Source organism: Lampetra fluviatilis, chromosome 19 (assembly GCF_964198595.1).
Source record: "Lampetra fluviatilis chromosome 19, kcLamFluv1.1, whole genome shotgun sequence".
Classification (NCBI taxonomy): domain Eukaryota; kingdom Metazoa; phylum Chordata; class Hyperoartia; order Petromyzontiformes; family Petromyzontidae; genus Lampetra; species Lampetra fluviatilis.
In genome coordinates this window covers 11225821-11250689 of record NC_136293.1, presented here as the reverse complement: position 1 = coordinate 11250689, position 24869 = coordinate 11225821, and the positions used below count along the sequence as shown (strand labels likewise).

General features: G+C 49.9%; 1 protein-coding gene across 1 annotated transcript in view; it reads right to left on the bottom strand.

Annotated features, from left to right (window-relative positions):
* FLT1 (fms related receptor tyrosine kinase 1) overlaps positions 1 to 24869 on the bottom strand; it is an 87769-nt gene that overhangs the window by 36672 nt on the left and 26228 nt on the right. The window contains exons 4-16 of the mRNA XM_078865057.1: positions 22890 to 23014; positions 20209 to 20386; positions 18943 to 19073; positions 17213 to 17390; positions 16324 to 16441; positions 14982 to 15178; positions 14577 to 14727; positions 10031 to 10145; positions 8521 to 8629; positions 5285 to 5674; positions 4142 to 4285; positions 3210 to 3341; positions 1800 to 1903 (exon numbers count right to left, since the gene is read on the bottom strand). Of these exons, the coding sequence (XP_078721183.1) occupies positions 1800 to 1903; positions 3210 to 3341; positions 4142 to 4285; positions 5285 to 5674; positions 8521 to 8629; positions 10031 to 10145; positions 14577 to 14727; positions 14982 to 15178; positions 16324 to 16441; positions 17213 to 17390; positions 18943 to 19073; positions 20209 to 20386; positions 22890 to 23014 (2072 nt within the window). The remainder of the gene's footprint in view (positions 1 to 1799; positions 1904 to 3209; positions 3342 to 4141; positions 4286 to 5284; positions 5675 to 8520; positions 8630 to 10030; positions 10146 to 14576; positions 14728 to 14981; positions 15179 to 16323; positions 16442 to 17212; positions 17391 to 18942; positions 19074 to 20208; positions 20387 to 22889; positions 23015 to 24869) is intronic.

The window sequence follows — 24869 nt, the reverse complement described above, 5'->3', positions numbered from 1 at the left end:
GGCGGCGCTACGATTGAGTCGTTGTGACCTACGACCTGGCGGCGCTGTGATTGCGTCGTTGTGACCGGCGACCTATTTCTGCCACAAAGGAAACGATGGGGTCCACACATTTCACAGATAATCTCACTCTACGGGACTTCGAGAGGATGTGCGCCGATCGCAATCGACTGGCGCACCGTCATTTGTCGCGGTTTCAAACGAGGGTTGATAAGGACGTACGGAGGAGTTTTACATAACCGAGCGCTTACAGAGCGCTGTAATTATATCACAAAAGGAGAATCACCGCGTGGGTTTAGGCCCTGCGGCAGACGCGCCATGCGTGAAAGCGGCTGCCTGTAGCCAGGGTCACTCTCACGTGAAATTCGTTATGACAGCTTCCAACAACGGCATAATGCAGCGTGCATCGGGACCTATCAGAGCCGCCCTTTGTGCCGCTGTAATAACGGAGCTCGTGGTGAAACAAAAAAAAACATTAATTAATTTCCCCAAGTGGAGCAGAAAGAATTTGCGGGCGATTTGTGTGTTCTTTCTTTCTTTCTTTTGCGATGTCTTCCTGGACGCTGGCTCTCGGTGGGATCCACCGCGACTCACAGCTCCCATGCCCTGTTGCCCACGCGTCTATTCATCGCGCTTTATACGCCCCTTCATTTTAAGTTTATTTGATTGGATTTCGGAGAGAGCACGGTTTATATCCGTATTAATTCGTCCCGTTTGATGGCCTTGTAAAAAATGTTTATCCCGTCGGACCGCTTCTCCGACCAAGATGTACGTAACGTTGCCGCAAATCGCCAAATTTTTGTATGTCTTCGTTTACTTTCGGCGCTCACAAAAGCACGTTCGGCCGTGTGCGTCAAACGGATAGCTTTTAATCGCTCTGCTCGCCCCGTTCATTTTGAAGCCAAACACGGAGCGACTTTGTTCCTGCCACGGTTTGTTTGCCACCGAGCCTTTTCGCAAAATTGGGCAAAGCATAGATCAGCGGCAAGCGCTGAGAAACTTGTAACCTGGACGGAGAGCCTTTGTTGCCGAGGTAGCATTTGTCTCTCCGACTGTCCATCCGTCCGTCTGTCTGGGGTTGGTTTGGCCGGGGCTGGTGGTATATATTCACCACGGCGCAAAGGGCTCTCGTGCATTTTTGAATGCTACGTTCTTTGGCCAATTTTACAGCCCTTTGTCAATCCACGGATGTATGAGGGCTCTCCACGCGCCATGTGAGTTCGCGAATGTTCTTTACCATACTTCACCACCTTGGTCGGTGGCAGGTTGCTGAAAGCGAGAGCCCAGGACCGGTTCAGAAATTACTGGCCACTGATGTTAGCCGTGGCTGGGAATCGAACTCAGGTCACCTGGCTCACAGCGCGTTGTGCGAGCCACTGCTCCACAGCTCCACACTTCCCCCCCTTAGCTCAATATGCCTCTTCGAATATAAATATCTAACTAAGGGGTGGAGATCAAGTTCACTCACGCGGCCTGCTCAGCTCATCATCCTACCGCGGTCAATAAAATAAGTACCACTATGTGGTGAAATCACCAGCAGTTATATTATGGAAAGACACGCTCCCGCCATAGGAATGAGGAATTTCCACAATTATAAACGGGGGTGAGCACCGACTCGATGTTCATTTGAGCAAGTGGCGGCTTTTTGACTTTGGCGCGTCACAGACGAAACACTTGGCTGTGCAAACTCGAAGCGCTCACGTAAAACAACAAAGGAATTTGCGGCGGCGCTGATGACGAAGCGCAATCGAATGTGAACTCGAGTTTTGGCCAGTGGGGCTGTATGGCCACGCTCGGCTTACCTGCCTGACCCTGCGGATGAAGAGGATCAGCAGCAGCCACAGCAGGATGCCGATCACACCGGTGCACAGCAGGATTATGGTCATGTTCGACTGGTCGGACAAACCTGGGGGTCCAAAAAGAATTAAAGAGATGATGATTTTCCAATTGCCAAGCACGCATTTGTCATAAATTGGCAGCTGATAAGGGAGGCAATAAGAAGTGGTCTGCTCAATCATTGTGAAGGTCTTTCTCCGTGCTTTGTTTGGACTAACAAAGGCAGGAAAGGGCTTGTGCAGCTGCTGCAGAGTCAGGCAAACCTCGGATGAGAAAAACACCGGTTAGGAAGACATGGATAGTGATGGTTGGGAAGGAGACCAGTCCGCGGTATATATATACTTACTTTCACGGTCTCATTGGTTATTAGATGCCCCGTATTTTTTGCGGGTTACAAAATGTGAGAAGTGAATTGACTCACTGTCAGCGTGCATTTCATTTTGACATTAATTACAAGCTTAGTGTGGCCACACAGGTGTAATACCACATCAGCATAAGCTGAATGATGAATTGTGGGATAGAATGTGAAATTATTTCAAAGCTGTCAGTGAAAGACTTGTACAGCACAGCACGAGTAAGTAAGTTTATCAGCAACAAGGGCAGGTTACATCGGAGTTGACACTTGATTATTAGCCATTGCCATGGCATGAGATATACTGGATGTGGTGTGCTGGGTGCAAAACTGTTTGATGGGTTGCCAAGCCGGACCGACCGGACTGAAACGAAGCTCTATCATCACCCATCTGTGCGGAGTTTTAAGTGTAGATCTCTCCAGCAAGTGGCCAAACATCCCAAGCGGCACTTTCCCGGAAAAATAACCACGAAACTCACCGAGGCTTTTCTGGGTAGATCACCGAGAGAGCCATATTTGATCGAATGCAAACACATTACAGGAATAAAAGAGCACATGTGAAAATAAACACTCGACGTTAAATCACTCGACAGACTTCTCTGCTAATACCCACTCTAATAATAAGAATATATTGTTGGGGATATTGCCATGGTGTAACGGTCAGAAAACTGGACTTCAATCCAGAGGCCGCTGCTTTGCTTTCCCCGCTGGTTCAGGTGCCTCTATGGAATTGGAACGTTTCTTGAGTCCCTTCGCTTATTTCCACCCAGCGGTGTAAACGGACACACCGCTGTTCGTCGATTTGCAGATTGCGCCTGGTGGGGTACAGGGTGGGTAGGGCAACATAGCCACTCGAGGAAGCTCTCCGGAACGCTCTTTAGCGGAGGCCCTTTCGCCAGCAGCGGCTTGAGCGGGAATTTGCAGGACTTTCAACCACCTCCACCTCGTACGATGACGCATTGTGAATGGTCTGCGAATAAACGCGCGTGACGCGTGCGTGCGTCGTTCTGTCCGTTTCGCTGACCGTGCACGCTGACGATGGTGGAGGTGGATTTGTCTCCAAGCCGGTTGGAGGCGTAGCACACGTACTCCCCCGAGTCCTCCTCCTTCACGCGGTCGATGCTGAGCACGCTCCCCGACTCGCTCAGCCTCACCGCTACGGGGGACACGGGGCGACACCAGGGGGGGGGGGGGGGGGACACGGGGGACCACGGGGACAGGGAGGACACGGCAGGCCACGGGGACAGAGTGAGACACTTATGGTTGTGACCGTGATGGGTAACACCATTTGACAAGTTAGGGGTGGGGGGCTGAATTATTCCATTGTGGGGGGTGCGAGGGAGAAGATGGAGGGGAGGGCAGGAAAGGGGTGGGATGTAAGGGGATGGGGCCCAGGGTGGAGCTGACTCAATAACATGCATCATCTCTCTTTGATTGCAAAGCGGGCAGCATGAGCTGTAGCCGAGGGGGTAGGATACCAGGCGGCTTCCTTGAATGTGTGAAGGTCATGAGCTCAGGTAACATTGTACTTCCTTTTCCAAGTCACCCTGAGGCTAGTCGGCTGCAGCAACTCTCCATTCAGCAACTCTTTTTTCCACTAACTTAATCCACGGTGAAGTATGGCTGCATGTGGGCAACGACTTCATATCGCATGACCCGTGGCGACATGTAGCCTACCGCTTCAAAACCGCCTGCAAACGATATTTACCGTCACTGCAATAGGGATCTTAGCCGCATTCATTGGGTCTTAGAGGGAAATAGTTTTGGCCTGGCAACAAGGCTGCTTCTAATATTCCTACCGCGCGCGAGTGTGTGCGCGTTTATGTGGGGTGCCTGCCAAAGGTACTAGGAAGTGGCCATTCGCCGCTGAGTAAGGAAGAAGGCTTCCCGCTGCCGTGTCCCCACGCGAGCCAGGCTCCCCGTGACAGCCGGGGCGGAGTCGCGCTCGGCCCTTACCGGCGCCCGGCGTCAGGAGGCGACCGTCCTTGAACCAGCTGATGGTGGGACGCGGCCGGCCGGACGCGCTGCACTCGAGACGCAGCGAGTCGCTCACGTTCAGCGCCATGGCCGACAGGTTGCGCAGGTGCACCGGCTCCTGTGCTGCAGCGCGCGGGGACAGGTCGCGGGCACACGCGACAGGGACGTCGTTAGCGCTCGCTCGCTCGCTCGCTCGCTCGCTGGCGATCGGTCGAACGCGCGCAAGGCAAGACGAGAGCGAAAAGGTGGCTTCGTCGCGCCCCCCCCCCGCCCCCCCCCCCCCCCCCGTACGCTGGGTTTTACGATGCGACTTTTTGCCGTGAACAATTTCGGTGAATTACCTTCCCTTCTTTGTGGGGGTGGGATAATTATCTTTGTCTTACCGCTGGCTGCAGACGGCGAGACGAGAGCACACAGAGCCGCCGTGCGTCTCGTACAGCCGGTATGCTGCCTCACCTGTTTGATTGAGCAATTTGATGTTTTTAAATATTTAAAAAATACATAGCTAAAAAATATTGATGTAAATACCTACAGACCTATGCAACTAAACAGGTTTTTATTTTTTATTTTACTAGGCAAGGCCAACTGAGCTATGTAGCTCTTTTTCAGAAGCGACCTGGCCACAAACGATAGCTCAACGAAGCGGCTTACAAATGGGAATTTATCGCAGCCAAATGTTCTAAACGAGTGATTCTAAACGTAAAGAACCCGGATAAAAATCCACGCAACCACGGGGAGAACATGCAAACTCCAAACATACAGGCATCAGGGTCGTATCGAACCCACGCCCTCATGCATGCCAGTGAGGTAGTTACCATCTCGCCACCACGGCGGCCATTATTAAATAGAATTACATTTGCATTTTGCATGTTTTTCTCACTTTCAGTGCTTTACCATCAAATACAAGTACAGTAAATAAGACATTGTATTAATCCTCGCGACGTCCATCACACTGCTAATGAATTCAGTTGCGATGCAGTAGCTACAACCGAGTCTGAAGACGCGAACCATCATCCCGCTGCGCACCGGCGCGACCGATATATTGCCGTGGCTGCCGTTCTTTCTCCCCGCACGCAAGGTCAGGCAGGTAAGCCGGGCGCGCACGGGCGCGCACGGACACACCTTGCAGCTCGACGGTGAGGTTGCGGCGCTGCCAGCGGCCCGAACGGCTCTGCGCCAAGCACGCGTAGTTCCCGGCGTGCGCCCGCAGGGCCTCGGGGATGGAGAGACGCACCAGCGTGCTGTACGTCCCGTCCGTCGCCTCCGCGGGGCGAGCGTACGCGCAGCCCGCGCTCTCCGCCGCGCCCACCGGAGCCGTGGCCGGCAGGTTCCAGCCGGAGCCGTCGAGCGGCGGGAAGAAGGAAGGGGCCGGCGCTGGCGAGCCGACGCTCGGGCAGAGCCAGCCGACGTTGCTGTAGAGGAACTTGTTGGCGCGGCACTCCAGGGTCAGGTTGTCGCCCTCGATGCCGGAGCTGTCGGCGGAGAGGCGGGCTTCCAGGCCGCCCGGCACGTCTGCGTGGGGGAAGAGTTTGTCGCGAGGAATGTTTTGGTCGCGACACCGCGTGGGTTGTTGTCTCGTGGTTTGAGCTGTGACAGCTCCATCAGGGGGAGGGGGGGTCGCCGTTGACAAAGATGGCTTCTCAGCTCCCCCGCGCCTGCCCACAAATAAACTGGCCGCTGGTTTTTTTCGGGTTGCGCCGCGAGCCGTCTGACGTTTCGCTCTCCCAGCGCAATGGAAGCGGAAATTTTAATTTATTTAGGTCCCGAGCAACCCCCCCCCCCAGTGCAAAGCTAAGGCATCGTGCTGAAACAGATGGTGATACAACCTAAAAACACATCGCAATTTGTACCGAGATTGCACTGACAATGGCTATAGAATTAGGAGTCCACTTAACCACGGATTAATCTTTATGTGCAAGAAATTATGTGTAGTCAAGCATGCCATGTAGAGCCCATCACCCTTATTATTATTATTGTCATCATATAACCACTACTACATACTTTCACATAGGAAGAAGAGCCAAAATTGTCTCATTCAAAACCACTTTTCCAAAACAGACTTTTGTTATCGCGCTGAGCTCAGTGGGATGACTGTTCAGAGGGAAAAGGTGCGGGGTGGTGGTGAAACGACCGCTCACTCCGAGTGCAACAACAACAAAAAGACACACACACACCCTGCAGCCTCCCACACCGCAATACCTTCCCCCGGCCCCCATCCGAAAAGATCCATCGTGAGTCACCGGTAATTGCCATTGCTTACGCACAGCTTGCACCACATGGTCCCGTGACAAAATCGGAGCGAAGTCGCGCAATCTCATTGGATCTCACAAGCTGGGCAGGGATGGAGACTGCCTGAGAATAGCGGGCGTTGCTGGCAGGGCTTGGAGCCGCAAAGGAGCCAGAAGGTGGCAGGGCAGCGATGGGTTGCTTGAATCTGGATGTGCGGAGTTTCGCGAGGGCATTCTCCGGGTGCCACTGTTTTACTGCCACATTGAGCCACTCAGGAATGGTGTTGGCGAAACACACCGATGCAGGGCTCTCTTGCGATGTAATCTTTGAGACTCTTTGAGGCTTTTCCTGGTCAAATAATGAATTGTCGTAATTATTTCGTGAACGGTGGAATTTTTCTGGATAATCTGTTTGGTTCCCCCCACGTTAAACAAAACACTCCCTTCATATGGAATTTCCCAACCATCCCATTTCATAACCCTGACACAAAACAAGTGTCTTGAGACTCAGTGAGGTTTTCCTGGGTAAATAAAGGTCATTATAAGGGTTGCTATTAGTCACATGAATGCCATCAAATTTAGGGCACAATGGCTGGAAGAGACACGTGACTCACGCCGACGCCACTTCGGCTGCCCACTCGCATTTACAATCGTCACGTTCCGGGTGACGACTCTCACGATTCCTCGTCGCCAGAGGATCTTGCGCAAACCTCTGTCGCCAACTGCACAGGAAGCTGGCAACGTCTCCCCATTGTCCCCCCCGATCCCCAGCGGAGCAGGAAAAGGCCCGTTGAATAAATATGGCACGCGAAAGAAAAGAAAAAAACCCAACATAGAGTCTGCTGTCGCGTCGGTCGTGAGCTGGGGTGGGCCGATGGGGGGGGGGGCGACAGAGAAGTGGGGGGGGGGTTCAGCCTTCCTGTGTGCGGAAGAGAGGAGCACTAACAACTGCGGATGTCAAGCTTCGGCATGGGCGCGGTCGCTGGCGCTGCGCTTCCTGACCTCCACGGACAGAGCGCGGAAAATTCGCGAATCTCTTGCGCCGCGTCGGAGGGACCTTGCGGTTGGAATGAGACCGTCTCGCGATCACGAAACTGGCTGGCGCCCTTTGACCCCATGTATCTCTCGACAAAACGATAAAGTTACGCAATGCCGTTCAGTGCGCTGAGCGTTACTCCCTTCCTGTGTAGCGTGTAGGCGTTCGTAATGCCCAGTAGGCTCGTGAAGCTGACATTGATGCTTCGATAAATTGCTCGAGTTTGTGTGAGCAAGAGGCAAAGTGATTCTGTGAGTGAACGGCAGGCAGATCTCAAGACATGCAGACAAAAGAGACGTCAAACAGATATACTGCAGAGAATGAAATTATGAATTCTGGGAATGAAACAGGTGTTAAGATTTTGTCTTAAAGCTTTCGTGACTGCAGGAATTCATATTCTTTGGGTCTTTCAGTAAAGCCACGTAGATAGAATAAATAATAAAAACAATAACAATATCACGACGTTTCGATCGCAACACAAGCAATCGTCATCAGGTGAAAATATAGCGCTATATTTTCACCTGATGACGATTGCTTGTGTTGCGATCAAAACGTCATGATATTGTTATTATTTTTATTATTTGTTCTATCTACGTGGCTTTACCGAAAGACCCAAAGAATAGGTGTTAAGATGCTCAAACGCCGAATAGAATCCCTTTTCAAGGAATCAAGTCTGCATTAACCACACACAGTGCCTGTGGTAAAACATGCAAACGAACATGCTCTAATAATACGTGGCACTGTCTTTGAAACTGATTGGCCTACACCAAAGACAGTCTTCTGTGTGGCCCAGTTCCACCAGTGTCAGACCAAAGAACACCAAAAGGCGGACAGTACAAAGGCCATGCACGTACCAGAGCATTTATAGCTCGTGCTGAGCAGCTCTATCATGGGACCGTTTTTGGCAGTATGAAAGTATTTTTCATACTTTGATATGAGCAAAAAGGTCCCACACACTGCAGAGAGACACAATCACACACGGACAGACGTACAGATGGGAGGAACAGAGAGACGGACAGACGGGATGCATGGACAGACCGGCTCCAGTTGCCCAACGTCCACGATGTCAACGTCGTGGACCTTTCTTTTCTCACCTGTGACGAAGAACGGGACGGTCCACTGGTCAGCTTTGAGGTCATTTGTGGCCTCGCAGCGATAGTGGCCCGACATGTTGGCTTGTCCAATCAGCAGCGAGCTCACCGTCTGGGCGGTTGGGGGAAAAAAAATGGAAACAAAAATGGCAACGAAGGAGTTGGAAGTCGCGCACACGGCCACAACGCATGCAGCGTGTTTGCATTGAGCTAGGACTCAGCGTCGTCGTCGTCGCCACGATCCATGGGCAGACAGAGCCAATAGGTGTCCCACTGGCACGTTTCGTCACTTGTTTCCACTTTTTTTTGTCTTGCAGTGCCAATACTAAACTATAATAAAACTATCTTTTTTTAACCAGGCATGGCCCACTGAGCTATATAGCTATTTTTTCAGAAGCGACGTGGCTTTCACAAATGATAGCTCAACGAAGTGGCTGATCACGTGGAAATTCTGAACAGCCAAATACTCTAAACGCGTGACGTTGTTTCTAAATGCGGAGGGAAAACGCGGAAGGCCCGGAGAAAAATCCACGCGACCACGGCGAGAGAGACATGCAAACTCCAAATGTACAGGAGTCTGGATCGGGATAGAACCCACGACCAGGCGAGGTAGTCACCATCTCGCCACCGTGGCAGTCGCTCCAGTAGCAGCCACATCTCTCTGGCACGAATCTCTTGATGTCTTCGTCGAGCCATCCTCTATGAGGTCTTCCTCTCTTTCCAGTTCCTTCCATTTTTCCGTAACATTAAACAAGTCCCGGCAGACAAGTTTATTACAATCGTCGGATAACGTTTTTGGGTAAAACACCCTTCTTTAGATTAGCGAATATATTGCTGTCATGATACAGTGCTGATCGCGACAATACTTTTGCTTTATTTGTGGTAATTAGTGAAAAAAAAGAAGGCTCAAATTCGGAGGAATACAATGCAGCCTGCTGACATGAGGTGAATCATCATGTTCTGCGAGCATTTGACTCACCCATTCTAAAAGTAATAATGCCTGTTTACAGAATGATTCATTATGAAGCTTGTTTACTGGCGCTGTGCATTGTTAGCAATTTTTTTTAAATAAATGTACGCCAGGCGGAGCGATACTGCAGATTTTCACTTCACCACACAACAACCAATTGGAATCTTCTTTGCAAATTCAAGATGTGTAACTTCATGAGCCAGGTTCAACATCCTCGTGGAAATGGCTGAAACACATTGCCTTGCAAATTTGTTCCAGAGTTGATCAATCACTGGCGAAATATTCATAAACTTATACCGGTTTCGGTCATCCTGTAGGTCGACTCAGCCTTAAATGTGCTTGGTGCCTTCATCGGTGCTCGCAAACGGCATCTGCCCCAACAATCTGTGAGCGGGAGCCTTTGTATTATTTCTAGATTTGAAGCTTTCGTGACTGCAAGGATTCATATTCTTAGGTTTTTTCGGTAAAGTCACGTGACTTTGTATTATTCTCTGCGTCTGAGATCGCGAAGGGAGCGTGTTGGAGCCCCGGCCGTCCCCTCACCTTGTTCTTGTCGTTGAAGACCTTCATGCGAGTGTTGATGGTCACTCTGTTGGGGCCGTTGATGACGTGGAAATGCGAGGGCAGTACCACCCAGTTCTGCTTACGGGGATAGCACCTGCAGCATGGGCGGCGTACGTTACTTGAAACGCATGGGCAGCACAGGGCAGCGTGGACCACATGGGCAGCAGGAAGCATGATGCACATGGGCAGCACAGGGAAGCATGGAGCACATGGACTATACAGGGCAGCATGGAGCACATCGTCAGCAGGAAGCATGAAGCACATGGGCAGCACAGGGCAGCATGACGTACATGGGCAGCTCAAAGCAGTGTGAATCACGCAAAGACAGCATGACTCAAGCGTGGGTAGCACAAGGAAGCGTGAATTGCATCAGAGTCGAGTGACTGTGTCATTCGAGTTGTGTTATTGCAATGAAACGTCATTTTTAAAATGTACACCCCTCAAAATATTCATCCGTTCATAGTCAGGATCATCAATGCATGTCTTTTGTATGTTGTCAAAAGCATGTATTCAGGGTGCGGTGAATGAGTTTTGAGTCAATGTCAGCTGCATGCGATGGTCTCCGACCAATCACGGCCGGTTATAGCACAAACAAAATCCCGCAAAGACAACGGTGACATCACAGTGCACGTGACCAGCAGTGGCTCTTTAAGAGTAGCAGATCCACCTCATAAAATAGTAAGTCACTTAACTTACATGAGAACGTTTTGTATTCTCTAATAAGCCGGGGTGCACCTTAGTGTCACTGTATTGCGCCGTTGTGCCACAATCTAGGAGCGGAATCCAACGTCCCAACGTAAGCCGAAGGGACTTCTTGCTTAAACGAGCATTGAGGTGGCAATCAACTCCTGTTGTACATGTTGCGTTGGACTTCTTTTGCACCTTATGGAGCCAGCCGTGCTAATCGGAGGTTCGCAGTGGTGGTTCGGCCCCCGAGCGTGTGGAGGGAATGTCCACTTTCCCATCGAAGGAGCACATTTATCAAGTGAATTCCCCACCCGGTGGTACGTATTTTATCGACCCCGGAAAGATGATGGGCCGAATCAACCCCCAACCAGGATGTGAACTCGCGACCTCTGAACTGTGAGCTGCTCGCTCCACCGATGAGCCACGCGGCCGGTGATGGAATCACGAGGATGGAATCACGCGAGCACTCACGACGGGACCCGTGGAACGGCGAAAGCAACAGGGGCAGCCAGTCAGATCCGCTGCGAGGAAGTTTGTGCTCGGCACAACGGGAAATCGTGTTAATAGACACGTGATGAGCAGGGAGATGAAGATTTGTATAAATCGGGATTCACACCGGAGTGTATATAAACTAACAGCTGAGCTATTTTATTGAGCACTGAGCTACGAGCTGTTAGCTCGTTTTCATAGGCGACCTGGCTCATTGTCGTGGCTGCTATCATCACCACACGTGGGAATTCATTACAGCAGCCAAATAATATAAGTGCATCTTGTTTCTAAATGTGGAGGGAGGCTTTAAACCATAGCGACCGGGAGAAAAATCCACACGACCACCATGGGGAGAACATGCAAACTCTAAATATACAGCAGGCATCGTCAGGGTCAAGGTTCAGGGATCGAACCCTCAACAAACTGCGTACCAGGCAAGGGAGATGAACTAAACTAGTTTAATTTTATTTTACCAGATAAGGCCCACTGAACTACATAGCTCTTTTTCAGAAGCGACCTTGCCACGAATTATAGCTCAACAAAGTGGCTGACGCGGACATTCATTGCAGCCAAATACTCTAAACGCGTGTGGCTTATCAACGTGGAAGGAGAAACTGGAAGACCCGGAGAAAAATCCACGCGACCACGGGGAGAGAGACACGCAAACTCCAAATATACAACAGCAGGCGTCAGGGTCGGGATCGAACCCACCACCTCCTGTGTACCAGGCAAGGCATTCAACATCTCACCACCGCGAGCCCCGACATGCAGAGAGGTAAGGGCCTTGCGAGAGAGGAGATTAGATAGACAGCAGGTCCAGAGGCTGTACCTCCTTAGAATAGGAGCCAAGCGTGAGTGTGGAGCTGTACAAGGTCCGGAGGCTGTACCTCCTCAGGGTGACGGGTGATGGGACCGTATACCCCTTTGTGTGATAGGGACTGTCTAATAAGACAATGAACAGTGTGTGCCATATAGGAGTTTATAAGTCCGTCATTTTACAACACTACACAGCCGCTGGCTCTGCGTGATCTCCGCCCCCCCCCCCCGGGGGCAGAGCAAACGGCACTCGCTCGCGGCCTCCCACAGCGACCCTCGCACCGTCGCTCGAATCGCGGCGGAAAAAACGAGCGGCGGCTCCGGAAGCGAGATGTTTGGAGAACGGTTTTAAAAGTGGGAAGTAGGCTGCGGGTGGGGGGGGTGAGAGAGGAAAGGGGGGTTGGGGGTGAGGAAAGAGTGGAAAGCCGAGCTGGGGGGGGGGTTTGGGGGGTGGGAAGTGGGGGGTTGGTGGGGGTAGGGTCCCAACACGGAAGACCTCCATCCCGGTTCAATCCCACAAGAGATCATTGGGATCTCCTGGCGCTCGTTTAATCGGCGTGCCCTCGGAATTAATTTAGCCTTCTTCCTCTCGTCATCGGCTTTAGTATTTTTAAACCGGAGTTAGACGTATACATCGATCTCAACGTGGAGCGTCGTACCTAGCGCGAGCCAAGAGGCGCCATGATGGCGAGATGTTAACTCCCTCGCCTGGTATTGAGAATGGACATCGTGCGCTTAGAGTATTTGGCAGCTGTATATTATCACACCATGAGCCACCTCGGTAAGCGATCATCTGTGGCCAGGTTGCTTCTGAAAAAGAGCAAAAATAGCTCGGTGGGCTTTACCTGGTTAAAATAAAAATAGTCAAGTTTAGTGTTAGTTTAGCCTCAACAGAGTTTTAAGTATCTCCTGCAGGAAGGTCAATTATTCCACTGCAGTCCATGTCTACAGTTCCCAATATGCAGTGGTGTGTCCAAAACTAAACAATGCAATTCTGCGCTGGTAACAAAGAGCAGCATAAGTGTTGCACTTTCCATTTGGAATAATCCATGTTGCAACTGCGAGGAGGAGAGGGGAGACATGATACCTCAAAGCCACTATGCGTGCACACTCAATTAACCATTACGTTGTTTTGCCCATGTGTGTGATATAGGGCATGGAGGGCAAGGGTTGGTGGATGACGCAAGGCTTGGGGTTTTCTCTGGGTCCTCTGATTTTCACCCATAATGCCTAACAATCATTCAAGATTGTTTAAAGGTAGCCCATCTTTCACACGGACCGAACCCAGCGACATGTATAATCTTACAGTCAACCTAGGCCCGTTATCAAAACAATGCTTATTCACTGTAATGACGTTCAACACAGCAGTACCGGCCACCATGAATCTCGGCACAAGTCAATTGCCGCCGCCCGGGCACAGACGTCAATCCCTGGGCTGTCAGGTGGCAACCCCAACCCCAACCCCAAGGCAGAACCCTGGGTTTTATGGTTTCCTCCCGCATGAAAAAAAACACCGCTCACAATGGAATTGACCAAACGTCCCAACGAATGGACCCCTCCTTAAAAATAAAGTGTCTTGAGACTCGTCGAGGCTTTTGTGAATAAATAGAATGCAGCATGGCCCGCGAGCGACACGTATGTTGAACTTCTTTCGCGCCGTACGTAGCCAACCGTGCTAATTGGAGGTGCGGGAAAGGCCACAATTGCCAGCGCTCTCTTCCCTGCGAGGGAAAATTCCGTGGCTAGCCATAACGCCATTATTCGCATCCGAATTTCTCAAAACAAAAGCGGCGGAGAATAAATAAACAGTTCCTCGGAGCGTCGGGCGAGCAAACATCCTCCCACAAAAGAGCCACCACACCTTTCCTGCCTGCTTCCAGTTGTAGAATCCCCCCACTGAGAGACACTAATGCGGGCCCCCTTACAGATTAAATGCACGTGTGTGTGTGTGTGCGCGCAACGCAGACGCGTGTGTGTGTGTGTGTACGTGTCATCTTGGTCATCTCGGTCAGTCGACCCGTGGCACCTGGGTCTGCCCCGTGACCTGCCAGCGGGCGTTCGACACTTCACGTGGCCTCAAGGTGCACATGGCCTGGCACAAGCGTCGTGGTGACGTCACCGCCACTTAGTGGCGAATGGCGGTTGTTGTGTTGTTGTTGTACGAGTCAACAAAAGCGATGATCATCTGAACTGGTCCTGGGCCAGCCCTAGGTCTATTCAGCCATAAAATTATAATCTGATGCAATGTGTAAAACGTCACAACTAAGGGAGACAACGGCGGCCCGGCGTGGTGCTGGCCAACCACCCCCTCGTGTGCCGTGCCGGCCTTCATAGGTGCAAATCGCTAACAGCACTTGCCCGCCTACAGTTTGTTGAGGCTACACGACAGATCTTTGTCTTCGTCTTTGAGTAAATAGCCAAGTCAGTGAGCAGCAAAAGTGCGAGCAAGCGAGCAGGCGAGTGAGCCAACAGATGAGCGATCAAGTGAACGAGCGCTGAGTGAGTGAGTTGGATGCGGGTGTTGGCTGCTCACCTCCTGGCGTTGTCATCGCAGGGCTGCCAGTACCAGTGGATGGCAGGTGGTGGAAGCCCATACGCCGTGCACACCACACTCTGCTGGCTGTTGAGCGGGAACGTCACGTCGCTCTCTGCGGCCACGAACTTGTCGTGGATTTCCGACGGCACTGGGGAGGGGGGGGGGAACGGCAGCGGGGACGGGGAGGAAGTCAAACGAGCAATCTGGCTGAACCGCCGCTCCGAACACAAATCGGCGATCAAGCGTTGCCGAAGAAGACGGAGAAGCTTCGAGCACGTGACACGTCGGACGAGCACACGGCACGTAGTTGCAATGAAAATAATATTAACAACGGCCGCGTCAGGGGAGTCGGAGCGGGCGAGCGAGCGATCGAGCGAGCGAGGGAGCGAGCGATCCTCTCACCGTTTACGACGAGCGTGAAGGAGACCCTCTTGAGCAGGTTGTGTTGCCGGAGCTCCAGCTGTAGAGTGTAGTTGCCCGCGTCCGCAACCGTCACCTCCTGCACTATGAGCACGAGGAGCCGCTCGAACTGCCGCTTCTCATACTTGAGTATGCGGTAGCGCGGATGGCCTCGCACGATGGGAACGCCGTCCTTGAACCTATGTTAAACAGTTGTTATCATCGTCGTCGTCATCATCGTAATCATTGTCATCATTGGTGTTAGCTTCAACATCATTGTCATCATCGCCGTTGTCCCCATCATCGTTGCCATCGTCTTCATCTTTGTCATCGTGATCATCGTCATCGTTTTCATCTTCGTTACCTTCAGCATAATCATCGTCGTCGTTGTGATCATGGTAAATCGTCTCGTGACACAATTCTAGGTGTGCATTAAGTATCCTGTGTCCGTTTGCTATGTTTAAGGCATCGTTAAATTACTCAATTGGGATTATACATCACAACTATCGCCCTCAACTGTGGAAACCTCGCAGAACCCTCCTGAAAAAGCCACGAGACTCAGTGAAGCTTTCCCGGGTAAACAAGCGTGGCACTAATAATAATAATTAGAAAGTAAATGACCGAAGTGACGTTTTAGACTCCTTCAGAATTGTCTATCTAGCGCAGCGCTCTTCATTGCAAGGCTCGCGGGCCGCTGGCAACCCCTGTGTGGCCTTGGGTGCAGCCCCTGACGTGATGTCCCCGACAATACACAATATGTGAAAAATTAACCCGTAAAAACAAAGTGTTTCACTATAAATCCTTTTTATGCGTGGCATCGGTTTTATTTTATTATTCATTTTTGTTTTTCTTGAGTAAGAGTTTAATTTTTATCACATTGGTATTTTAAATGAAATATGAAATTCGTTTTTTCCTAAAAAGTGGAAAATTTTGGGAATTTTTTTTCATGAAAATGAATTGTCACGCACAACGAATCTGTGTGCAAAATGTCAGCTCGATTGGATCACGGGAAGTGGGTTAAAAAACGACCGAAAGATTTGCACGGTCGTAAGCGCGCAAGCAAGCAAGCAAGTGAACTTAATATAAAGGATTTAAAAACAACCCATCGTGGCTGGCAAACCCCAATGGTTACAAATGTGTGGAAAGCTTCCCCCCCCCCCTCTGAAAATTAGTGAAGAACACTCATCCAGCAACATCTGGGGAACTTTTGAGGTTCGTTTTGGTGACTTTCCTCTCCGAGGAGTTGGCGACACGTAGGCATACACGTGCAACTTCTTTCGCACCATACGTAGGCTCGGCACGTTAGAGCCCCGGGCGGTCTGGGCGCCAGGGTCACGAGTCTCACCAGTTGAACTTGGGCAGGGGGTAGGCGCTGATTCTCGCCCGCAGCGAGACCTCTTTCTTCCCCACTTCAACCTCCACCAGGGGCCCATCGTAAGGTGCCGCCAAGATGAATGGCCGCTCTACGGAGAGGGTGGTGGTGGGAAGGGAGGGAGTACCCGTGGGGGATTGGGGAGGGGGGGCGATCAGAGAGGATGAGAGGTCTGGAAGTGGCATATTCTTAGGTTTTTTTTCGGTAAAGTCACGTAGGTAAAAACATTAAAATTAATAAAAGTAAAATAAAATAAAAATAAACAAATAAAAATCACGACGTTTCGGAGGCAACACAAGCTTCCGTCTTCAGATGGAACCGTCTACGTGACTTTACCGACTTGACCGAAAAAAAACCTAAGAATATGAATCCTTGCAGTCACGAAAGCTTCAAATCTAGAACTGGAAGTGGCATTTTTGCATCATCCAGGGCACCGCGATGACACGATGTTAACTCCTTCGCCTGGTATGCAGGAGGTCGTAGGTTCGATCCTGACCCTGACGCCTGCTGTTTATTTTAAGTTTGCATGTCTCTCTCCCGTGGATTTTTCTCCGGGTCCTCCGGGTTTTCCCCTCCACGTTTAGAATCAACATCACGCGTTTAGAGTCTTTGGCTGCTATAAATGTCCACGTGATAAGCCGCTTTGTTGGGCTATCATTCGTGGCCAGGTCGGTTCTGAAAAATCGCTCTGTAGCTCTGTGGGCCTTACATGGTAAAACATTTAAATAAAAAAAGAGTGTAGTTTCAGTTGAATAACCTCGAGAGCTTGCTCTCATGGAAGTCCATCGTGGAGGCCCAGTTGTGTAGTAAATAATGAACAGTTTCGGGGTGAAGGATGCGGGGAGGATGACGTGCTTCTCACCGTATATGACGACGTGTGACAAGGAGGAGCAGTGCTCTTGCATGTAGTTCACGGAGCAGAGGTAGTTGCCCGCGTCGCTCACAGTCACGTTCCTGAGCTCCAATTGTTTTGTAAATTGTTTCTCTTTATTATTCACGATGTCTGCGAAGTATTTGCAGTTCTCTTCGAGCGAGTGGTTCTGCAGCACAGGGAAGGAGAGACACAAAATTCAAATTAATTTGTGTATTGCCAACCACTTTGTTTCCGCCATCGGATCCTGCAGCCGCTTTTCTCCAGCCAGCGATTCGAGTGCTCGATAAAAATATTAATAAATAAAGGCGATCATGCGAGAAGGAGATGGTTAATTAATCGAATTTATAACTTGGGACAATTTTCAATTATGCACATTCTGGGCCAAGGCTACTGCATAAAAGAACACCATCAATGATTTATATTCCCCTTAACTCCGACTTCATCAACTGCCAAACCTAGTGGGAAATCACACAAGGCATTTATACAGCTGGCCATTAGAATCATCCGTGTAACAAATCGAAATAAACTAAGCTCAACTTAGATTTGGCATTGGCAAAGATCGTCTCTTGCAAACTACATCCAAGTGCATGGTATCTGCTGATGAATCCCAAAATGACAAAGAAAATCCCACTGGCATTTAACCATCCAGAGCCACGTATTCTGCCAACTTAAACGAATGTGATTTTCTTCTGCCGTTGGTGAAGAGTTTCTGAATTGCACTCTTCAGTTTCACCCCTTTACCCGCCTGTGCATGAGGTCAATGAATCGATCATTCGATCGAGATGAACAGGGAGGGACACGAGGTATAGATGGGCCCCGATGAGGCGTGCGGAATAGTTTTAGAAGGTAAAACAATTGCACCCGGCTGCACAATTTCCTCGAAACACAACACAGTACGCACCACACGATGCACAATGCGCACAACACGAGGCATGTCGTCCTTTGCTTTTCCAGCAGATTGATGACTGGACACGATTTGGGGGTCACGATTTGATTCATATATAACCAGCAAGCCCGCAACTTGCATACGATTTGCGTAATCTTGTAAATAATCAATACTCCCACGCACAACACGATACAGTGCGGTAGTCATTGCCAAGGGATCAACCCACGTGTCGGTGCTTGCCTTTACACGTGTCGCCACAGGTCTCTCGCGAAAAAGAGGAGAGTGCGTGTGCCCGGTTACAAGATCACAGACTACGAGACTATCCCCGCAGCGATCCAACGTGTCGCTGACTGGCGAGTGACAGCAGAGTGGAAACTTTACTGACGTTGAGCGTGCATCCCACCGGCACAGGAAGATGCGGACGCTCTGATCTACTCGGCGAGGCACGAGATGCCTTGGCGCGCGTTAACAACGAGGCTGCCTCCCAGCGAGCAACCACAGAGACAAGTCAAAGATCCTCCGTAGAACGACTCTCTTCTGGGGGGCAAGTGCCGTTAGCGAGTATTATCCATTAAGGCCGGCCCAGCACACGATGGGGTGGGTGGCCAACACCACGCCCATGGCCGCCTTTGTCTCCCCGGTGCTGATGTGGACACACAGAGGAGAACAAAGGACTGGTTTCAGTATTCGCCACCGTTTTTGGTCGCGAGTGGGAAGCGAACTCGGGTCGCCGAGTTTGTAGCGCAGTGGCCCCTCAGCCACCGCGCCCCCGCTCCCCGGAGCGCACGCGCGCGCGCACACACGCACACGTGCTCACGCATGTGACACTGACCGGTCGATCCACATGAAGCCATTTCATCATCAGTGCCACGTTGAACTTGGTGGTGATGGAGCAGTTGAGTAAGAGCGTCTCGCCGACCATCAACTCGGTCGTGGTGTTGGGCCCGATATTGAGGATGCCGTCTGCTCTCGCCACACATGGACAAACGCACACCACAGTGTAGCACGTGCGTGTGTGTGTTTGTTGAACGTTTTTCACACCACACGTAGCCAACCATGCAAATCGGCGGTTCCGAGATGGGAAAAACGGTGCCGGTGATGAGACTGTGACGAGTGGCTCGTGAGGGATGTGTTGACTTAGTGACAAGTCAGTGTGATGACGACGACGACGATGCTGACACTATAAGATTTAGCATCAGAAGTTGGTTATATATATGTTGTACGTAGCAGTTCTAGAGAAACGGTGCATTGTCACACTGACGGAGCAACTTCACAACAAGGTGCAAATAATGCCGAGAGCAAGTGAGTGTGATTGAGACTGACGTCAATGAATTTATCAAGGAAGCCTCACTGAGCATCGCAGACTATTTCACTGTAGGGACTTGCAATAGGAGAGTTGACCAATGTCATTAATGAGCGTTAAGCTCCGTGTGGGGGGAAAAACCGGAGGAGTCGGACAAGAAATATATGAGGGGATAACATTCTCATGGCCACCTTACGGCACGTGATCTTGTCAGATCCCTTGGTTAAATTCGGTCAACAATGAAATTGGGGACGGGAAATACCTCGTGTTGTAGATTTGGGTTGCGAAGTGGGTATGAGATGGCAGTACGGTGATGAGTTATTGAATTTCTACGTGCAGAGCTTTGAGTGTTTCCTCTCACAAGCAAGACACCCATTACTGCAATTTCCAACCAATTTCCATGCAGGATTCTCTTGAGAAAAGAAATAGATTCCTTTGACTCAGTGACACTCTCTTGGACAAGTGAATAAAACTAATATATTACCTTTAAATTTCGATTTAAAGCTTTCGTGACTGCAGGGATTCATCTTCTTGCTTCTTTCGGTAAAGTCACGTAGAAGGGAAATAATAAAAATGAAACAATAAAATTCTCACGACGTTTCGGCCACAACGCAAGCAGCCGTCCTGCGTTGTGGCCGAAACGTCGTGAGAATTGTATTTTATTATGTTTTATTTCTATTATTTTATTATTTCCCTTCTACGTGACTTTACCGAAAGAGCCAAGAAGAATATATTACCTTTGATTAAATTGTCTCGTGGCGTTTGTTGGTCTGGCGAATATAGACACCTGCTCACCTTTCACCAAGATTTGCGGGAAGAACCGGTAAGACTGGTAGGTCTTGCCCCGGATGCTGACCTCACAGAAATATTGGGCTGGCAGCTCCGTGATGAGGCCCGGCATCACGGTAAAGCCTACTTTCGGGTCCCACAGCAGGTCCTTGTTATTTGGCTGGTACCGCTTGGAGGGTATGTACTGGTGAACAACACAGGCGCAGAGTTCATAGACATTGATGAGATCGAGTCAACCCTGGGGACCCTGGCATTCCCCTGGATTGATGCGAAACGACGTAAAATGTCGGCACCGATAGGACATTTTGGATGGTCTACAAAAGGAAATCGCGACTCCAAAACAGGATGAGCGGCGCAAATCAGGCCCTGAAGCAGATTCTAGCACGTGGAGCGAAACGTCGGACAATGTAAACCAACGACATGCGCTGCAACCCGCAAGCGTAACGGAAAAGCGACTCGATTACGTTGCAAAGTAGCCATCAGAACGTCACGAGGTGCTCACCCTCTCCAGGAAGAGGACTTGCACAATAATAATATATATATACACAGGAAATGCAAGTATTATCTATTCAGTGACGTGTCCATGACTCCAGTAATCTCCGCCTCGAGGTTTGTCATTGCAGGTGACGCGTACACATTTGTGCATGTGTAGGACTTGAAATATGCCGCGCCACGCGTTCTCTTTTGCTGTTGCTATGCAAGAGAGCAGTGTACAGTGTAGGGGTATTTGAGGACGATGTTGTTGTTGTTGGGCGTGAGGAAGACGCCGTTAAGAGGCGCGACAGGTGTTAGGGGTACACAGGCCAGTGATTGGTTAAGCGGGTGAGTACTTAATGACTGGCGTCACTCAGGCAGGAATAACAAGGCCACGTGAGGCTGGGGGCCTGGGGACGAGGGGTAAAGCGGGGGGGTGAGATAATTAATAGGGACTAATTGGTGCGGGGATAAAAGACACAGCGTAACAGAGAGACGGGAGTCTTGGTTGGAGCTGGAGTGATGGTGCCCGGGGATAGAGAGAGCAGAGAGTATGGTAACAGTGATAGAGAGAGCAGAGAGTACGGTAACGGTGATATAGAGAGAAGAGAGTACGGTAACAGTGATAGGGCGGATAGAGAGAGTACGGTTGCAGTAGATAGAGAGGACACGGTGTGCGGTAGCAGCCGTAGCCATGCATCTGTAAGGTCTAGAGTAGGGTAGCAGCGGAGTATACAGACCTTGGGAGAGACGGAGAGAGAGCGGAACGGAATCGCGGAGCGGAGAGAGAGAACAGAGAGACGCGGAGCGGTGACGATGAGGAGGTGAACTCTGAGTGTGAATAAACGGAACAGAAAGACATCCGGAGTACGAGTCCTACACATGTACAGGCCTTTTGTAAGTCCACTACTGGATGAGGGCCTCCCTGCACCATGCCAAAAATTGGGGTTGTTAGACTATACTTCACCACGTTGGAGCATAGTGCAGTGCAGCAATTGATTTTGCTGCACTCCTGTCTGTTGACAACATGGCAGGTTAGACAAGCAGGTGATGCAATGTATTCATTAGTTACTTATTTCGTTCTTTTTTTGGAGTGCAAAAAGAACGTGGAGGCTATGATTAATCCACAAATGGATTCAGGCCTATCACCAGACTTGATTTTCCCAGGAGGCCACACCGATTCCTTCGCTGGGAAACCTGACACAGATTTGACCACCTCCTTGAACTGGGGCCTCGACTCACCGCCGCACGTCGCCGAAAGACGCGCCTGCGACGAGGGGTGGGGAATGCGCGTTGGGCAGAGTGGCACGGGTTGGCATCGTCTAAAGCCTAAAGGCTCCGGCCTAGGGGGGTAGAGCCGGAGTTTTCGCATCGTCCTCAGTTCACACAGGGGTGGGAGGCAGCAGGTGCGATCCACATGCGTGGCATGTTGCAATTGAGCTCGATCCTACAGGAAGCTCCGTGAAAGACACAGACTGAAATTTGTAAGAAAAAAATAATAACAAGGAACAACTTCTCGTAATTTCCAAGAAATGCTGCCAGCTGTTGGAGATCGCTGCACTGAGGGCACGCCGGGTACAATTCACTAATGTCCTTATTGGGGATTTTTTTTCATACAACCCGGCCTCTACCACGCACTATAGGGGCATAGCCCCAGGTGCTGTGTTCTCACATCGAGCAAATCAAGTGAAGCCGCATTGTCAAGGAGGAGGAGGAGGACATGTGGGCTAATTCCGTGTCAAAGCATTGCTGAGATGCTGAGTTTGAATCCTGAACTCAATTCCAGAGTTCAAATGATTAGACCGGGTAGTGAGCTCATAGCCACACCGTGGTCACCAATGACTGCACACAAACAAAAACAACCTTTGTTTAAAATTAAGATATTTTCATACGTTTGGAAAATTCCAGCATTGACGTGTGACGGACATTATTTTCGAGGCATGATGAAGAACATGTTGTTATCGCCAAGCTTTTCGCTAAACCCTTCAATCGATGTTCCCAGTTTTCGATCGGATGAGCCCGTAATAACGGCCGAGACGAAAAACTAACACAGCTTTTAATTTACATTGCATCATCCTTAACAAAAGCAAGAGTGATCCCACCCTGCAAGACGGACGGACGGACAGAAGGAGCAAATGCGATAAGAGTTTCAACCGTATCCAGAACGGCGTTCAAAATTGCACTGCGGGGGGGTGGGGGGGGGGAATCCTCACCGATACGAACGTGACGTTCACGTCAGGAGCGGACACTCGGCATGGTACAACGTACGGGCTGCCCTTGAACAGGTACACGACGTCCAATCCATCGCGACTCATTTGCAGGAAGGGCCGACTGTAGTCTGAGAGAAAAGAAACAAAAGGCACGCGGCACGTACAACCGCGTCAGCCGAACCATGTCACGCGAAGGCTGACGGCACGTGCACGTGTGGTGAGTACGTCGGGGAAATGAATGAGCGGGCGACGCGACTTCTTCGCATATCTGTCGCCGCGTGTTCAAAACAAAAGTAATGCAATCGTTTTATTATTGTTGTATGTCCCCTCAGCCACCTGGCCCTCTGGGAGTTGTTATTGTTTGAGCAGCGTTGGTTCACACAAGCAAACTGGACCGATTTTGAAATTCAGTCTCTCACCAGCAGTCAGGCTTGTCTGAACCTAAGCTGGTAAACTGCGAGATGTTAATAGGCAAAGGCACCCTCCTAGTTCTAGATTTGAAGCTTTCGTGACTGCAAGGATTCATATTCTTAGGTTTTTTCGGTAAAGTCACGTAAAAACATTAAAATTAATAAAAGTAAAATAAAAATCACGACGTTTCGGAGGCAACACAAGCTTCCGTCTTCAGGTGGAACCGTCACAGCCACGACAGCTGTATCAAGTAAATAAGAGATTGCAGGAGCAACCACTCCGTTTATATAATGGTTGGAGAGGGGGGAAGGGCCAAGTACAGCACACTTTTTATTCATATGGTAAGGTGAGGCTTAAGAGGGTGAGCCTTTGTTATGGTTTGTGACAACTAAACATGGTGAACATGGTAAACATGGTACACCTGTAATATGAACCCTCCTAATTCTATGCGAAATTACAGAATGTAAAATAATAATAAGCATCACTCAATGCAATAGTAAGCATTCAGAAGGAAAACATTTTGTTTGAATTGTTCACTGATGTGAGCTGTGACCAGGAATCCAACTCAGGTGGCTGGGTTGATAGCCTGGTGCCATAACCAGTGTATTCCCACTACCCACAAACTGAACTCTGACAATAACATAAAATAATTGGCACTTTTACGACATTGGTCCTGAGAAAGGCCGAAGTTCTATATCCTTAACGTCACGACTGACGACACACACGGGAAAAATATATCGCGTGCAAAAATGTCCAACCACATATTTAAAATTAAACATAAAATTTCACGGTTAACTTCACGTTGCTATGGCACTATCAAACACAAGGGGAAAGGAATGTTTTCTTTTTGGAAAGAGTTTTTTTTTGACGTATGAAAAATAATAATCTGTGAAATTACCAACTCTGAATGTGATTTCTTTGCCGCTCCCAGGAATATTTAGAAAAAGGCTGCCAAAGTTATGTTTGCCAATTTACATTGAACCAGTTGTCACTTCTCTGAGAATCTCCTCATGGAAGGAATGTTTGGCCATGTTTTGACAACGTCACACACGTGCTATAAATGTCGATGAACTTCCACCCCTTTCAAGACGATGTAACGCTTCTGCCATTACACACACCGACCATCGCCGGCTTGAAAGAGCGGTCCGCAAAAGATTTCCCTCGCGCACCTGCTATCGTCTTACGCAGCAGTGCAAACCGCACTCTGGTTGGGGTGAAACAACAACAACAACAAGCGTGCCTCCGAAAACGTGGCATCATTCCCGTCTTGACGATTGATCATTTCTCATATGAATATTTTTTTGCTGTAACTAAATAAATGGAACCTTGCCATCAGGGACCCTACCACAATCCATAATCATGTATAAAATTTGATGAAACCGATTCATCGTCGACATGGGAATGATACCCAGTGCATGTACAGTGCACCCATCGCCCGTGTATTAGACGCGTCTGAAGAAAGGACCCAAACAATGGTAACCATTAGAATTGTGGCGTAGACAGGGCTTGGATAATCTGTTCACGAAAACTTGTTTCTCTTTCTCTCTCTCTCTCTCTTTTTCTTTCAAGCCG